The following is a 19,246-nucleotide window of genomic DNA, read 5'->3' as shown; positions in this document are numbered from 1 at the left end:
ATAAAATGTAAAGCAAACAAAAAGGAGAAATGTTAGCTCAGCAAAAAATTTAACTTTACCCCAAAATAAAATGATAAACAATAACATGACAAATGCACAAAACAAATTAGCCAAAAATGAACTAAAATTAAAATAATAAATCTTATTCAAAATATGAATAAAACACAATAAAACTGAAAACAAAACCTTAATATCTCTGACACTGCTTATGCACCAGCATTCAGATAAAAAAAGGAATCTGCTAAATGACAATGTAAATGTAAAAGACAAATATATATATATATTTGTCAATGTGCAGAATGAAGAATGAAATGTCTGGGCCGCAAAAGAAGGGAAGATTTTCCACAAATAACAGAAAAATCACAGCTTTAAAAACAGTATGAGTTGTTTCGGAGCTTGACAGATGTTGGACAAAGATGCATAAGATTCCTGAGGGAAGCAAACAAACTTTCACTTGCGGTTGAACTATTGCTCATTCAAACTTCAGAATCTTCCTTTGAGACCTTCCTGAGCTCCTTGATTTCAGATCGATACTCCACCTACCTGATCTTACTCGTTCACATTTGCCGGTCGCCTAATGTTCATCACCATGTGAGAATGTGAAGCGCAGCTCTCGCTGGTTTTTGTGAGACGTGAAGTTAAACACCCACCGGGTCAGGTGATGGGTTAAACAGCAGGTGATGTTATTAACTGTAGCCTACAGCAACATTCTGCTGCCTATAGCTCGCATCGACACAAACAAACATTCACTGCGTTTCACCAAAACACATTTTTCAGAATGCCATGAGACTCCGAGCACGCGATAACAAAATCTCATCAGATATCGGAGCTCCCCAAGTAGAACCAATACAAGGTATCACCTCATAACAATTAAAAATCACATCTTGAAATAATGTTTAGCATTGTGACTTACCCTCTCAGCCGACTGCGCCGTTCCAAAGAAGATGGGTATAAATGCCAACCAGATGATGCAGGTTGTGTACATAGTAAATCCAATGGGCTTGGCCTCGTTGAAAGTCTCCGGCACGCCACGAGTCTTGATGGCGTAAACAGTGCATGTGACCATCAAAAGGATGCTGTAGCCAAGCGAGCAGATGAGCGACAGGTCCGAGATGTCGCACTTGAGGACTCCTCGGGCCTTGTTCGGGTCGGACGTGCGCTGCTCGCCGTAATCCACCACCGTGTGCGGCGGGTCGACGGCGAACCACACAAACACGCCGAGAAGCTGCACGGAGATCAGACTGAAGGTAATGACCAGCTGAGAGGCGGGGCTTATGAACCGCGGGGCGGCCACCGACTTCTTCCCCTGCTCGAAGATGCGATGGATGCGGTTGGTCTTGGTGAGCAGGGCCGCGTAGCTGAAGCACATTCCCAAACCCAGGAACACCCGGCGAAAGGAGCAGATGCCCAAACTGGGTGTAGCGATCATGAGGAAGGTGATGGCGTAACACAAAAAAATGCCCGTCAACAGCACGTAGCTCATCTCCCGTCCAGACGCCCGTACGATTGGCGTGTCGTGGTAGCGTACAAAGGTCACCACCACGAAACTGGTGGCCAAGATGCCCATGACGGCGACGAACACCGGCACGGCGGCCCAGGCCGAATGCCACTCCAGTTTGATGATGGGAATGGGGATACAGCCGGTGCGATTTTGGTCGGGACGTTGTTCGTACGGACACAGCTCGCACATGAACTCGTTGGCCTGGTAATGATACCCTTCACATCGCTCGCAGTGCCAGCAGCAGGGAACACCCTTCACGATCTTCTTCCGTTCGCCCATTTGGCACGGCACGCTACACACCGAGCTTGGAAGAGTGGGGTCACCCGTCTGCCATCGCATGACGTCCACCTGCGGAGAAGAAGGAAAACAAACGCTGTCAAAAATTGCATTGCACCTGTGTCATGTTTGCAGAAGAAATCATTTTATTTCCTCTCAGCTCCAGAGGAAAATAAGCCCGGCTTCTGCTTGACTCCCAACTTTCATGACAGATATATTTCGGGACGAACCTGCGCCGGAGGCGTTTGAGATGAAATAAATAACACGACAGGCTTGAGTTTAAGGAGTGACTGCCGTATAACTCATGTGGCACGCAAACTTTCATCAAGAAATGTAATTGCACATGCCGGAGCGATCGGCGGGACAAATGAAGCCGTCGCTATAGTTCTGCTCTATGGCTGAAGCCGTGAATGAATTATTCACGCTTGAGACAAATTACGCCTGGCAAAAACAGATTGGGTTTAATTAGAGGAGATGAAGAAAAGAAAAGACGTATTAAAATGAAAGAAGGCAGAATTTTTAAATGAACAGTTCGACTTATCACAGAAAAGGATAGAAAGCTAAATCCTTCTTTTAAATCTCTCGTTTTAAAAACTAAAGCCTGAGTGACCACAGTTTCATTCACATTTATCCATCATGAAGAAACTCAGAGAGGGTTTAGATGTTCACAATAAATAACTACATACAAACTATTAGCCATACACCATTGGGACAACTTTTCCAGGGATAAACAAACATCGCTCACATCTTCCATAGAAAAAGTAAAAACGTGCATTTTATACGTCATACATCTTATATAAGTGGAATGAAGAACATTTCAAGGATTGTCATTTTTACACATTAAAAATTTCTCAATAAGTTTAAGTTTCAGCAAGTTGTAAACTTAGACCTTCACATCATTCAGCGAGACACACGCTAAAAACCTTAAACAACATTTCAAAACCCTGAAACAGTCATTGGTGTCTTGCCTTTGTAAAAAATCTGCCAAATACATTTGAAAAAATGTTGGGGATGCTTCTAAAATATCATACATGATCTTGGCTATTTAATAATAATTACTTTAGGCATTGTTTTTACAAACTAGAATTTATCTTTGACTTCGATCTGGTTTACTTTTCACATTTCAATCAATTCGCAATGAATAAAATATGTTCTAGGCTATTCTCTCATTGCACATTCACATTCACTTGAGGATTAAATTAAAATGGTTAGCTAATGCTAGATTATGTTTTTTTAATCACTTATAAATAGTTTTTCATGAAAAAATGTATAACACTACTAGATACGGATGATTTTCTCCTCACTTACATTCAGATGAAGTTTGTTGGTCCATTGGCCGATCACTTTATACTCAGCCGTCGATTTGTTGTTTATCTGATACTGAAAGATGTCGTATCGCCCCGGCGCGTCCCCATTCTGATTGAAGACCACCGGAGTCCCTGCGCTTCCTGTGAAACAGGATATGATGAAACACACAGACTGAGGAATAAATCCAGAAATAATCAAAGTTATACATAAAAATTACGACAAGAGTTGAGCTTCTGCAGACAAACACAGAAGATCCACAAACCCGTTGTAAATATAAAGAGCACGTTCAGGTGTCACAGATATGAATAATACATGATAAACACACCGTAACCTCATGAGGGGATGGAGAGGTGAAACCAAATGTTTTTCCTGAGATGAGTGTCTTACGGATAGTCATATTTATAAACCCTGTCAACCACAAACCCTGAGACAATCTTTTGCAATATTGACAGCATGCATCACAGTCTCATCTGATGTTTTTGTGATCCAGGTGCTTGTTTAAATGACAATGCTTTACGATTTTCAAGCAAGATATTCTTGCTCGTGTTTTAACTGATGTGCTGTCAGTCTTTAGACCACACTGTACCCGGTAAAGGTGCTCATTATTTTTTTAAAGAAATCCTGCGGTGTGCATAACTCGCGTGGGAACTGAAGTGAAGAACGAGGGAGACGGATAAATCCACCTGATTCTGCTAAAGCCAGTCAGAAAATCTACACATCGAATCAAATTCACAAGGACAATTTCCATGAATTCAAAGCGTAGATCCTGCGTATGAAATGACCTCCTGATATCTCATAAATCCAAATCCTAAATTATCCCCTGAGGCCAATTTAATCCTGTTACTGATGAAGTATTTATGAAGATGAATAATGCATTAGCTTAGATATGTAAACTTGTAAAGGAATAATTCACCAAAACATGAAAATCCTCCCATCCAAGTTAAAAAATGCCGGCAAATTACATTGAATCTTATTGGTCCTTGCATGTCTTATGACGCAATATTTCGTGACACTTTTAAAGCCCCCACCAAAATATTGAATGAGAGGCGAGGCGGGCACTGAATTCTGAAGCAATATTTCCAGAGAGTCTGAACAGCGAGTGTCCAGACAGCACAGTTATTTTATTTAAAAAGACATCAAGCCAAAGAAAACACTCCTCTTTTCAGACCCAAGACGAGTGTTTTGTATTCGCTGTGCATTTGAGATCTTCCCGTGAGGTGTGACGCTCATTGTCATTCTGAACCTCTGCTCTCAGGTGCAAATATCTCTCCCCGGGCTGCGCGGGAGGTTCCTGCTCTCTTGGGATCACGGCGAGCCTGCCGTCACTGCGAATCAACACAGCATAATGCAAATAAATAAGCCAGCCATCTGCAATCAACGTATGATTACTCCATTATTAATCTACCAACAGCGCAGGAATGGATCCCTGTGTGTGAAAACACAAGCGACAGAGCGACACCACGCAGAATCCAGGCTTACTGAATTTATCCCTGATATTGATCAAAGCTTTGCTTTCCAGGTGAAACAGGACAGCGGGAAATAAAGGATTACAGGACGCATTCGTAACTATGAGACACTCAGTGGGATTAACCTCAGTTGACCCCCGACGTCTGATTCCTGTGACTCCAAAAACTGCTTAAGAGAAATCTGAAGCACATGAAGAGTATGGAGGTGTAAAAGAATGTAGATTGCAGAAGTGAAATAATCTGGATTTGGGTACATTTGATGAGAATTGTTTGAGATCATATTGAGATTTAAAATAATATTGAATTTTGATTGCAGACTTGACTATTCTGAGCTCAGTTTGACACATTGTTGAGATTTCGGACTCTTTTCCTCAGGAGAAATATCTAAAACGCAGATGTGATTTAAGCAAGTTTCGTTTGGTCTCAATTTAATCTCATTGACGTCTGAGAAACAATTGACTATTTAAAGAGAGGATTTTATGTTAGACTGCTAACAGATTCATAGATATGAATTGTAAATTTGACAGCACGGTCTCTGCAGGTAAGAAGCGCAGCATCTACATGAAATGATTTCATACAAGTTTCATTTGAAACATGAAACGATTCAATGAAGAACTAAAATACAATCTAGTATAAAACCTAGGAAAGTATAATATGACTTTAATCTGACAAATGTGCATTTCACAATGATTCGCAATGATTTCTGAAAGTTGTATGTGGTCAAAGTTTTATGTTGATGATCATAAAGAAAGTACAACAAATACATTTCAATACGGTTTAAATTTATAGAAACTTGAAGCATTATCGTTACTGCGTTCGATATCGCACAGATCCAAAAACAGGTAAACATCTCAACTCTACACTGAAGCAGTTGGGACTTACTGTATATAGGAACTAAAATAGGAAAGAGACATCATTAAGCCATTACCCAGAAGACTCGAAAAACACTAACATCATCTTAGAAATGTCCTGACGATCATTCACACCAAGCCATCTCTGATAAATCTGACTAAAAAAATCCCTAGAAAGACACAAAAACTCTATTTCATAACAAAAGTATTTCGTCATCCAAGCATCAGACTGCCATTACTTCTCAAACACTCTCTCTCTCTCTGTATGTGATGTACGGTTGTCACGGTACCATAAACGTGTACTGTACCTTATGAAATATCATGATACCAAGTAGAATTGCTATGCTGTTTCATGTTCATAATCAAATCTACAAAATAGACCAAAATTCCTTAATACACAGATGTAAATGAAGCATCTTGTATTTAATGAACTGTATTATTCTGCACAACGTAATATTTGCAGTGTTAACTTTAGTATTTGGTTACGTTTAAGCAAATACTGTAGCATACTTTAATATTTAGTGTGCTAAGATTTGACAACACAAGTGTCTAGTGAATTTAGCAACGTTTACCGTAGTAACTTCTAAAGAACATGTTTTTAACACTGGAACTAATTCAATCAATCTGTGACCAATTGAATTTACAGCAATGCTTATAAAGGAAAATGCACGTCTTACTTTAAATATGACTGAAACGGCGATTTTTTTTTGTGTCAGTGAATCATTCAACCAACTCATTCAAAACAGCTGATTCATTCAAGAATGAAGGAAGTGGCTATAATATACATATAATATACATATATAACACAAATGTAAATAAACTGCTGAAAATAAGCTCAATATTAATGGTTCTTATTTAAATTCTATGAATTAAAACTATGCACAATATAAACGCGGTCAATTTAAGAACAAAGCAAGGTCAATGTTAGTGTTACATTAGCTTCACAATAATTAACAACTTGTTTAATTGTACATGAAAGTCGACTGAGGCTGTTTTGCATATAGGGCATCTTAAGTATCCGTCGCTGAGTACTTCTAAATCTGGGCGTTACCAGTAGCCATCCCGAAATTTCTTGCCTACTCTTTTATAAATATGGACGATTCGGACATCCTACTCTGTTCAAATACTGTTTTCTTCTACTACATAGTAGGTAAATGGGTCGTTCAAAACATGGATTCATTTAGGAGAGAAACACTGCAAAAAGACAGATGAAAGTGTTCAAATGAACGTTAATGCGCATATGCACTACGATACTACCGTTTAAAAAACAGTGCGGCACTGCTGGAATTTTGAAGCTTAAGTGTAACGGAGGCAAGCTAGTGAAGAGCTGTGCAGTGTGTAAACCTCACTCCTCTGCCTCAAGGACTCTCTAGCGACAGACACTAGAGACTGCGGTCTTTAGTCTCCTCGCTAGAGCGCCCGACTCCCATGCCGAACCGACCCGGTTCGAAGTCCGCCTAGTGCAGGTGTGGTTCGTTCCGGTTACAAAAGCATTGCAATGGATGCTATCGATGCTATTGGGTTGCAACGGTTCACCCAATTGTGATGTACCATCCTTCGGTCTTTCCTTGATTATTTCAGCACAGAATCATTCATGTAGAAAAGACGAAACTTCTGGAGTTAAACAGCAGCTCGCTTTAAGATTCACAGTCACACCGTCTCTTTTACGAAAGGATTATATTACACAACACAATCATCTGCACTCATGTCTGGGTCATCTCAAACACACCCCTCCGCTATCTCTTTCTGTCTATAAACGAAAAATGAGTGCATGTAGGAGTCACTGGAGTGGATGTAATTGTGCCCGGACTCTTGGCAGAAGACAGCGTGATGCTCGGGGTTGAACGGATGCCATCCATCGACTTATGTGTGCTGCTTCATGGCCTCTTTTCTCTCAGAAAGCATCTCTGTGAACACTCATATGAACGACGAGAGCACAAACGCTCGATTTAAAGAAAAACATAACTAGGTCTTTTTATAGTGACGGGCATTAAAATGTTCACAATTAATTTAATTCAAAGGTGTCATCATGTCGTAGGTCAAACCTGTTTCACAAACACACACATGCACTCATACAGCAGACGGCTTCCACACATTGCACCTCTTCACACTCTTAAAAGGCTTTTTCCACACCTCGCCACGCTCTCCTTCATTCCATCCCATAATCACGCAGCACAGTTCATTATCACACAGTGTCTGGTGTTTGAAGTGTAGTGCTGTAGGAGAGAGAGAGGCTGTAATGAGAGAGCTCCGGTGCGGGCGAGTTAACTCATCAACCTGCGCTCACATGAAACCTTTCTGCAGCATCATACGCTTTAATGAGGAACCTTTTCCATTCCTGTGATATCGGCCATGGCCAAACGCCAGCACATCCAACATCTGTCATCCATTAACGCTCAATAGCGTGTGTGTATGTGTGCGTGAGATTTATTTTACGCTCGGGATAATGGTCGCCCAAGCATCCTGTGGCTGTACCATCACAAAGAGGAGCTCGAAGGTTATAGTAGCGGAGGTGTGTGTTTCACAGCACAAGTTTAATATGACTGAAAAATGACTAATCACAAATGACATCTCATTAATATCTCAATAGAGAATATAAAGTCTCAGATGTTTCTCCGGAGAACCCGATTAATATCACCATGTGCCAGTAAACTCAAATCTGCATGACTTCAAATGAGTACATTACCAAATTCAAAAGCGTATTCGCTATTCTCTGTCTAAACTTCGAAAAACTTTCTTTTTTATTCCCCTCGTGCATAACATCTCGGACAAATTTCATACTTCACTGAGTTCTCAGATAGGTTTCTTTTAGGTGTCTTATTAAAGAACAACTTAAACAGAGACTTATGAATGATCAACTTGTAAGCGATACAGTTACAAAGCAATGATGTTTCTCTGGGACGAAAGAGAATCTCTAATTCAATCTGACAAAAGGCCGCACAGACTACGGGTGACACTTGATAGAATTAACATTTCGTATTAGTACATTTCTTTCAGAGTCGATTGAAGAGCACTGTGGGCAGAATCATGCATACAGGTGAATAAAAACAAATCACAGCTTTTCAAAGCTCAGAAAAGAAACTGCCCTTGAAAAACAGCAGCGAATGCAGTGTGTGGCACTGAAGTAAAAAAGTCAAATTGAATAATGTTTTCAATCTTGCGCCTCAACAATTCCTGTAGTTTTTATCATAAAAAAAACTAAATACAACTAATAGACATTTGCTAAAATAAATGTGTGAAATAAATGAACATGACTATGTGAAATGAAATGTGCTTCTGGACAGAGTTGGAAAGGGGGCTCTTTAGTGACCGTACCTTGGCGCTCTGCACCTCTCTTTTTTGTCTTGGCAGCAGGTTATGCATGCGTAAATTATTTGCGTTCTTGAAGCGAAATGAAAATGGAGTGTTTTTGATGAAGTTTATAATGTGTGCACAGCTGTAGCATATGCCCAGAAGACTCTCAACAGGCATCTTTACACTGCTGTCTCTCACAGTAAAGAATAATGTGTCAACATCCAACAACAAAGAAAACATAAAGAGAGACACACGCTTCACTTGCAAACAATGAATAAGATAAAGATATTTAAAATGATTAAATCTAGATACATTTACTTGAGAAATAAAACAAAATAATCAAATAAAATATCAGTAACCATAAACTGTATACATTTTCATCTTCTTTTATCAATTGAAGCAGAAATCTACACCATGTCTCTTAGGGATGTCGCAAACAAGATCTGAATGCTTTCCAGAACCAAGCGAGCTCTTCTATTAAACATTTCAAGACATGGCAACCATCTTAAGATAAAAACTATGAGTTTGTGGATGTGTGTCGGTACAGTAGCGTGACTCCTGGTGTTATTTAAAGGTGTTGTGTCAGGAGAACAGTTGAACTTTTATCAGCAGGAGTTTGTGATGCACGGCAGGAGAGAGTCAATAAGAGCCAAGCGTCTGTGACCGAGAGTGGGATCTCACGCTGCTGAGAAAGACAGCATGTGAAACTAGCGCAAACAAGACAAACAGCCCAGGATTCCTAAATATTCAAATCAATATAATGTTTTGCACCAAATGCACTTGAATCAAAGACAACAGTGGCTCAAATCAAAGCAGATAGGATATAAAGTCAGCATGCTCCTCTCATGCACACTATGTTGTGCTCAAGTTCTCACGTGCACGTGAATTTCCCACATCCGCCCGTCACTTCAAACACATGCTGACGAAAACCCCACAGCGATAGAACAAATAACACGGGTGCGATTGCCCGCCAGAAAGCCAATTAATGAGGTTTTAATGGCCTGCGCCGCCCCGCCCTCATCGCTCCGGTTATGCTAATGACAAAACTCGAAGGCAAACGAAAGCAGATGATAACAAAACGACGACGGGAAGGAGAAAATAATAGAAGAGCAAATATGAAAATGAATCGAGGCGCTTTCAAAGACAACAGTTACATCTTGATTTGAAGTTCGTGAAATCACAAACAGTCAATCACGCGTGGCTCTCGTGAAAGCGTGGCGTTGATTCATAAGTTATTATTCTCTGTTAATAACATTCACTGGCGACGCCGTGACGCCCCATTATGAAGAAATATGAACACACCAGCTCGACTCATATTCTGCCCCCTGGCTTTGATGCATGTTTAATGAGGTCAGAGGTCGCATGGGGTGTTATAATTTTGGCAAACATGACGCGAGAGGGCTCGAGTGAACAAAGCGATCTGTGATTGTGAAAATTAATGTGTGATGAAAATAAGGCCATTTGTGAGAACATTAGAATATGACAAATGTGGGTAACATATAATGACATAACACTTTATAATAACCGTCATTAAAATATCATTAGCTAAACATTATATAATGCTTAAAAAAGACAAATGAGAATTTATTAAACCTTAAAGGATTTTTGGTGTTCATGTGAACACAAAGATATTCTGACTTTTGGAACAACATGAGAGCAAACAATGACAACATGAAAAAATTACATTAGAGATCTGGTACATGGCACAGACTTTCAGTCCAGACTGAAAATCTGGGCAAAATCTCAGCAAAAGTCTTGTGGTGTATTTTAGCCTTTAGACGTCAATCAGATGTTTCGACACAGCAGATGTTTTCCAGATCTCCAGATCCTTAGCAGACATCTTAGAGACGTATCTGTGCTGTATGGGTATGTCTTGCAGATGTAAGTGTAGATATCAAATAGACGTCTCCCAGATGTATGCGTGCTATCAGGGTAAATTTCAAATCCTAAGAAATCTCTCGTACTTTTTGTTTCGTGACATAAATAACTTCTGTATTCACTTCAACACGAAGCCATCTACTGAATTAATGTACCAGTATTTAAAACTTAAATTGTTAAAATTCAATCACAACACGTGAAAAAACTGAATGATTTATGAATGATAAATGCCAGTATAGGTACAGTCAACCGCACATCATTATCTGAGCGCCGGTTACCATGGCAACACATTCATTGACTATAGAGAAAACCAAAAGAAACACTCTGTGTGGTCAGAGTGAGTTGTTAAGAGTAATATGTTTTTGTTAAACATCACATTATCAATAACCAAAGAAGATTGTTCCCAAGAGCATTTGAACCTAACACGAAAGACTTTAAAGACTGAGAAGCCAACCACTCACCATTGAAGTTAACACTCCTGACGTATCCCAGAAGCTCTTTGCCGTTGATGTTGCTCATGCGGGGACAGAGGCCGGGGTATCCGAAGCAGTAATCCTTATGCATGCGATGCAAAGCGTGTGCCATCGCATAAACCGCATCCATCACGAACTGCACCTTCCCTTCCTGCTCATAACTGGAGTCACGGCCCACCTTCTCCAACCCTGAGCAAACACACAGCACACACATTATGAATAAATACTGCCCGCAAAAATATAATCCCATTGCACTGGTGTTGAGAGAGACACTCCACTCCAGAAAAACAACATTCTCATTTTAATAAAACGTTATTTAATATGTTTTTGTGGTCACTCATTAGTGTAATTAGATAATCGAAACACTGAGGAGGCGACTACGCTCAAATGTGTTCTTTCCGAATTAACATTTTCTCCCACATCTCTAAAGTAATATCACGTGTGACATTCCAGCTGTTGTAGTTAGTTAATTGAATTTTGCATCTGTGGTTTTTTCTCTCCAAGTTGTTTTGTTTTAAGACTAAAAGATTGCGTTTAATGCTCGCGGCAAAATGTTTTTTTCTCCCAAGATCACAGTTTTTTGACATAATGAAACATAAATAAAACGTGCCTGCCCAGGCGAGGTGTATTAGCAGGACCTGGAGTCCTCCATCCCTTCTGCTGTCGCTGAGGAATTAATAGTCTCTTGTAAATGAAATCCAATCCACTTTTATAGCGGTTTTAGAGTAATGGGAAAGTGATGCATTCGCTTCCCCAAAACGGAGATGGATTGCACGGACTGAAGTGTACGATGAATGACTTAGAAAACAATAGACCACAGAACCTCAGCTCTCAGAGTCCCGACAAGTCGGACGTCAAGTTTATTTGTTGGTTCACCCTTACAATAACACAACACTTCAATCTTTAGGTTGGACCTGAAGACACTTCGCAACACAACACTAAACATATAAAAGTTCTGTTTTCATTTCAGAAATACATTTTTATTAGAATTGTTTTATCTCTCATTTCTTTGGGTCACAATGAGTTAAGAAATATAATAAATAAACATTAACAAAATCATCAATTGTTGAAACAAAAACGTCTATGAATGAATCAAAGGTAATATCAGTCATGTTTTTAATAACTTTTCAAATTGTATTTCCGATAAAACATTTAACATTAGTTTCATAATAGTTTAAATATTTTAAATGAAAACTATGCATCTTTCTTGTCAAAAGGAAGACTGAATGCAAACTATTTCACTTATGGTATGAAATGGGGATATAAAGGTGGGTGTGGCTACTGTGACTCCGCCTCTTAACTGAGCTAAATCCATTCATCACTCTCACCAATGGACAATTTACTGTCCTTTTTTAACTCAACACTTTTGTTAAAAACTAGCATGCAGTGTTCAAAGTTCACTGCACGGTAAGTAGTGAGAAGATATTCCCTTGTCTACACAGCCATTATGAAACCTGAAGTGTTTTGCTTTTGTTTGTTCCATATTTCTTCATTTAGCGAAGCTTTCATCCAAAGCGACTCACACATGAGAAAAAATACAAACCAAAGCGATTAATCATAAGGAGACAATGCCAGCAGCGTCACAATATGAACTGTTAAAAGCTGCAGTGTGTGCAAGTATAATGCTCAGGGTTTTGTTTGCACAATAAAGGAAGGATCCTATTTTCGTTTTGTGTTTCTCTTCAACAGGCCCGTGTGTTTGATGTCACTTAATCCAGTAAGTGATTGATGGCAACACGGATGACGGACAGTTTAATGAGCCGAACAACTGTCTCCATTAAATGTCAATTAGCCAAGCAAATTAAATTCCCTCCCTCCCATTGAAAAGCTACTCACTGTCTCCCGGCATTACTGTAGTGGACCACATCTAGACTTCAACAAAACTCTATACTGTAAGTGAAAGAATTCATTCATTCATACATACATTCAAAGAATGACGCCAAAGAGTATTATTATTATTACAGATTTAGACAAAAAGAAGAAAGTGGAAAAAATACAGCATTTTGTAATTCATATTCATCTACACAACCTTAAGGACGCAGGAGAATATATAAATATGTCATTGCGTTACACCCCACATAAATAAATAACATAGTATACTATAGTAATTTTATAATAAATTGTAGTACTTTAGCATACTATAGCGTTTACTATTGTAAGTGTGCTGGAGTTTTACTATCGTAAATATACTATAGTAAATACTACAGTATGTACAGTATATAAATACTACAGCACGATTCAGTATTTTTTAATGTGGGAACAATAAATATAAGATTTTTCTTGGCATTATTTTCTTTAAGATGTTTTTGCAATTATTTTGATTTTATTTTTGTGACTTGCTTATATTGTTGACAGGTTTCATGATAGTCTATCTTCATACGTTCCTCTCCAGCAGGTAAAAAGTATCACGTAAAAACACACATTTGTGAAGTGAATAATAAACGGTGAATGTGAAGAGGTTTAGTTAAATCTGGCTACGTTATGAAACTGTAATAATTGTCTGGCATCCAACTTTGCTTTTCTCTCATTCTGAATGACACCTCTGTGTACCCGAAACAATAATCTCTATTTTATATATGCTAATGAGATACCCTGGATATAATACATGCACATCCGAGTAAATTACTGAAGCCGAGTTTGGAAAAACATCAATACCTGCCAACAGCACTTACACTAATGCCTTTAATCTATATAAATATAATTATTAATATAATTTCTGACCCGTTATCTGGCCCATTCTATTCAACAGGTGCCATTTGTGTCCATCGATTAAGAAAAAAATTAAGAATTCTTCAAAATAATGACAAGATCTTATGAGCGGTGTGTTTAAGAAAAAGGAATCACGGTTATAAGATTACAAAATAAAAGTTCAGAAAAATGAATTTTTAAAAACGAAAAGAATTACAAATGTGCCATTAGCAATTAACTGGAATAAGTTATTAAGGCGCAAACATGATTCATTAAATAAACTAAACTGAAATAAAATAAATTGCAATTATATGGCAATATTAAAAGAAATGAGTGAAAATTAAAGCAAAATTACATAAAAGCTTAAAATATATGATAAAAAGTAAATAAAACTACAATGAAATCAAAATATACTGTATATAATAATTCAATATGGAATTTTAAAAATGTATTTAAAAAAACGTATTTATCTATATTTTGTAGACATTAAAAATATTTTGATTTGAATCAGAATTCTTTTTGCAAAACAGCCAAAAAAGTGAAAATGAACACTGGGTATCTGACAGTGTTACAATCCCATTTGTCGACAGGCAGCACATTTCTCCACCCATCACTACAATTTCTCTAAGCTAATGGGATTTCTGCACTTAAAAATGAGACTGACGCTCATGTGGTCCAGACCCAATGCCCTCCTTCCCCAAACCATTACAGACCGTGCAGGGTGTAGCCGGTCGTTTTAAACAAGCTCTGATTTATTTGAGGAAAGTCTAAACACGTCCTGACAACAGTCGTTTTATTTTTAACCATTCTCCCCTCTGTAATTTTCAGCGGGTTAGTGATTCTGTAAGCATCCCGACCTGCCAAGGAAAGAGCGTGACGTGCCACACGAGACGTCTCTTATTGTTGGTGATAAGACGAACCGTGAAATCACATTAAGACTTGCGACTGAGATTCTGCCACCTTTGTTCCCTCAGGGGTTTGTGGAGATATGCCCTGACCCGGGCGGTGAGAACACCTGAGCTTCTGATCACGGGAGAAGAATTCGATTCGACCCAACTGCAACCTGAGCAGCCAGGTGTGTCATCGTCTCTCTCCAGAACCGTCAGAGTAGGTCGGGGTTGTTAGTTTTATTTGGTCCCCCGTCCCGGCTTTTAATTCTGACTCACTCAAGGTAATAAACGACAAACTGAGGGTTTTAAAAAGTTTCTCAAGAGGGAACAGGGAAGTTGGTCATACACTGTATTTTCATTATAAATGCTTCATGGACTTAAACCCATTCATCCAATATTACGCTTTCACCTGTAAAAACGTCATGGAGAACAGTGTTTTTTGGCCAAATATGAAATAATAAAAATGAGCATACAGTAAATCACATGCAGGTGAAAACACTGTAAGGGTCTCGTGACCTACAGCTGCTGTCAGGAACATGAATTAGAATGAATGACTTTATTAAAATCCTGCCTAGAATTCTTAAACTCAATAGAAATAAACAGCATGAGTGCACCTTCAGTTCAACCTCAGAAGAATGAACAAGACATCCTTAAAAGTGCATATCTCATCGTGAAAGCAGATACAGATTTGCTGAATCCCGCTCGTGTTCTTTGCACATCAAGGCAATGTGACACAAATTGGCCAGAATTGCTTCAAATCTATCCCAGAATTCCCCTCTGCCCACCTGGATTGCACAGTTAAATCATGTCAAAAACAGGGAGACTCCACATAATTTGGTTTTGAATGTTCATCTCTATGAGAGAAATTGGCCGACGGAGAAAACCAGAGAACAGCGGACGGGTTTGTTTGATTTGATAGAGAGATGCTGGAGTGTTCAGCGAGCCAATCAGAAGGTCAAGGGGTCTTCTAACAAAAGCCAGCGCATCATTCTTGTGTGACACCAGGTTGTGTTTTTTAAATCATTCAGGGCGTGATACTCCAAACACCTCCTGCCGTCTTCAGGCCCTTTAACTCCATTAGACCTCCTGTGATGTCTGACAGAAGCGGCACACTTATGATCCTGGAGATCAAACCTCTGTGAGATCAGACGTCTGATAATAAACCGAGAGCTCGCTGCCAAAATAAGACAAACTTCCATCGCTGTAATAATGTCACGGTGTACTCACACAACAACAGAACAACAGAAGAGAGATGGAGAAATCCCTGCTTGGTGTTTTTTTGCCGTGACACATGGGAGAGGTTTTCTCTTAAGGTATTTACTGTATCTCAGTAATAAAACAGCAGTAAACCTCATAATTGTGCTTGCATTAAACTATCAAGTCATCCCGAGGCGCTGAAGAGATGCTTCTCTTTTCTTTTGGTTCAGAAGAACTCGATCACATTCACATCCACATCTAAAGTTTTCAGTCTAAAACGTGTGACAGGACCTGTCTCAGAAACACACGGTGTCAAATCACAGCATTCAAATATTACATCAAGCCCAAACCTTGGTGTCACAAAAACTTTTCACTTACAAGAAAAGTCGAGAAGACTTTAAGAAAAAGATTCTAAAAGTTCACGTTAGAGTTTGACTCTAGGTTAGGTGACACGAGCTGCAGACACACATTCAAACATCATTTTTATATTCAACTCCTAGTAATAATGACCCTAAAATGTCAAACTCAATGTGCCTGAATTATTAAACACAACATCAAAGCATTAAAAGAGGAACTACTGTAATTTGAAGGCAAAATACAAACACTCCTCTCCTTTTTTGTAATATAATATAATATTTAATATAAAGATTTTTTTATAGAGATAGTAGAGATATGAGAAGACAATATAGATTCAAATATATATAATAAGAATATTAATAAAAAAAATAACTTTATACAGGCACTATAATTCTTTAACTCCAAATCCATGCAAATCTTAGAATGACATCTGACATACAAGTTTCACCTGGAGGACAATAAAAAGCACGAACACATGGATAGACCCAAGTCATACAATATCTAAAGTCAAGCATATCAAAGAGGTTTGGGTGTGTGCCAGCGAGTAACCACCAGACCACACACTAGCAACAACTCAAAACACCTTAGCAACAGCAAAGTGACCTAGTTACTGAGAACAGATAACCACCACTATGATTTTCTTTCAAAAATATAAAATATCTTTTATATCAATAGAGGAATGAAGTGCGGGTGAACGACATCTGCATCAGTCAAACACAAAGCCACACAAAAACTCTCTCTACGCACAATTCAAACCCTTTAAACATCTTCTTCAGATGTGAAAATCTTCACAATAAAACCCGTGAAGGCACAGACAAGGGACGGCTCTTAAAACCAGCAGCACAATTTTCTCACTGCCAGGTGTCGAGCTGAACGCATATCCAGCACGTTAAAGGGCATTTTTACAAGCGTTTGTTTCTTTTATGCCTTCCTCAAAAAGTCGGGCCGTCGGCCACGGTCCTGTCACATCCAAAAACCATCCCGCACTTCAGCCAGGTGGAATTGTCTTTTCAAATATTTATAGAGTCATTCCCGTCGACGGCAGCTGCTAACGTCGCTGTTAGGCTATCTGGGGATGACTGATCTTTCCATAGCACACACATCAGATACGACACCCAGTAATTGAAGATACCAGCGTAACCGAACCGCCGTTGTCTAATGAAGCCATCGATTGCTAGCATCAATACCTCTAATGACAGTAAACACTGATCCAGACGGCGAGACTCACGGCCCGTCTTTAATGAAGTTACGGATAACGTCTTGTTAGGTCAATGAGTGAGTAAACATGAGCTGTTAGTCGCAGCATCCCAATCATTTCCGAACGACGCCTGGGCGAACGCCAACACGTGTCGAGAGCATCCGAGCTCAGAACCCCGTTAATGAGAAGTGGGCGGGGTCACAACCTTTGCATCATCAACACGGAAAACAATCTGCCGCTGTGGAATCGATGGCGAGGCCGGGCGTCACGGCGACACGGATCACGGCGGGGATGTAATTAAAGCGAGCTGATTGCTTGTGAAGAGGATCTCGCTCTCGAGCGGATACAGAAGTGAGGACTCTCGGGAAATATATTCAAAGAAGTGACACCATATCCACGCCGGGGAAAACAAAGAGCAAATATCACAGGCAGACGTGATTCAGAACATAAGAAGCAGTCTGCCACAACATTATTGTCCCACCACCTCAGAGCTTTAAAGTTCACACAAAAATAAATCATTTATACATCCTCGTGACTTCAGTTATTCCAGGTTTTAATCTGTTTGTATCATAAACGTCCTCACAATATGCCATATAATATCGTTTGAAGAATGTAATCTAAGAATATACATAAGTACATAAGTGAGTGTGTTTGCTGCTTTGAGATTTAGGACAGCCGAATGTGTTTGAACACACACGCTTGTGTAGGAAAGAGACTGATGAGATGTCCGGTTTGTGTTTGTGTGCTGAGAAAGCCATCAGTGCGATGCTCACACCTCAGATGACGGAGGCGTTATTTTCATTATGTCAAGCGCATTCTACAAGACAGACTAGAGACGTGTTCTAATATGAAACCAAACGCACACACGCACGCACAAAAACACGCATGCACACACACACCAGCACATGCATGCACAAACACACACAAGCACAATGAAGAACATGCACACGGACACACAAAATTTGATTTGATGGAGTACTCAATTTGTTTCTCAGATGTTTCTCCATAAATTGCTTTGAAGAAATAAAAGACAAATGAACATGTACTTAGTTCAGATGCATGAAAAGTATGGAGGTGTAAAACAAATGTAGATTTTATAGGTAAAATCATCTGAGTAAATTTGATGAGAAATGTTTGAGTTCATATTGAGATCTTCAATAATATTGACCTTTGATTGCAGACTTGACAAACCTGAGCTCAGGTTGACACATTATTGACATCTCTTCTCAAACTTTAATGACAGACACATTTCTGACTCTTTCCTTGGGAGAAATATTTGAGACACAAGTGAGACTCGAGCATTTGTTCTCCCTTCAATCTCAATGATGTCTAAGAGATATAATAATGGACAAACAACACTCGGCTAGCACAACTATTTATTGCCTGTGTAGTGACAGTTTTTGGGGAAGTAAATTGGGTGTGGAGCAGATTGATGGAGCTGGAGGGGTTGTTGGCAGTCTGTGGCTGTTTTATGACATATTGACATGTTTGTCATGGACTGAGTGCCATAATTGTCTTGGTGTTTTGTTTTTTGTGGCATTGACACGCCATCATGTCCAAAAAGTGACATAATGCACACACACTTGTACTTCAGCATCTGTTCCTACGGATGAACTGCTAAAGTATTTTGCTAGCAACACTAGAGTCAAGGGCTCGATTTCTTAATAAAAAAATAAGTTTATCCTTTAATGCACTGTAAGCCACTCTGAACACAAGCGTTTACTAAACACAGAAAAGTAAATGTATTCTCCCATATTTACACACAGTTCATGACACATTTTAGCGCACAATTACATTATCTGAACTCATTCTCAAGGTCTGATAACCAGCAGTCTCACACATAACGCTTGATTTCCAATGCACTCGTTC

The 19,246-nt window shown here is 39.2% G+C and overlaps 1 protein-coding gene across 7 annotated transcripts in view; it reads right to left on the bottom strand.

Moving 5' to 3' along the window:
* grm8a (glutamate receptor, metabotropic 8a) overlaps positions 1–19,246 on the bottom strand; it is a 106,499-nt gene that overhangs the window by 11,559 nt on the left and 75,694 nt on the right. For all 7 annotated transcript variants that reach the window (XM_056748975.1, XM_056748976.1, XM_056748969.1 and 4 more), the window contains 3 exons: positions 11,036–11,236; positions 3,086–3,225; positions 914–1,849 (listed from right to left, as the gene is read on the bottom strand). In XM_056748975.1, the coding sequence (XP_056604953.1) occupies positions 914–1,849; positions 3,086–3,225; positions 11,036–11,236 (1,277 nt within the window). The remainder of the gene's footprint in view (positions 1–913; positions 1,850–3,085; positions 3,226–11,035; positions 11,237–19,246) is intronic.

The sequence above is a fragment of the Triplophysa dalaica genome, chromosome 5 (assembly GCF_015846415.1).
Source record: "Triplophysa dalaica isolate WHDGS20190420 chromosome 5, ASM1584641v1, whole genome shotgun sequence".
Lineage (NCBI taxonomy): Eukaryota > Metazoa > Chordata > Actinopteri > Cypriniformes > Nemacheilidae > Triplophysa > Triplophysa dalaica.
Note: the sequence above shows the minus strand (reverse complement) of the source record. Positions and strands in the feature narration are given on the sequence as shown.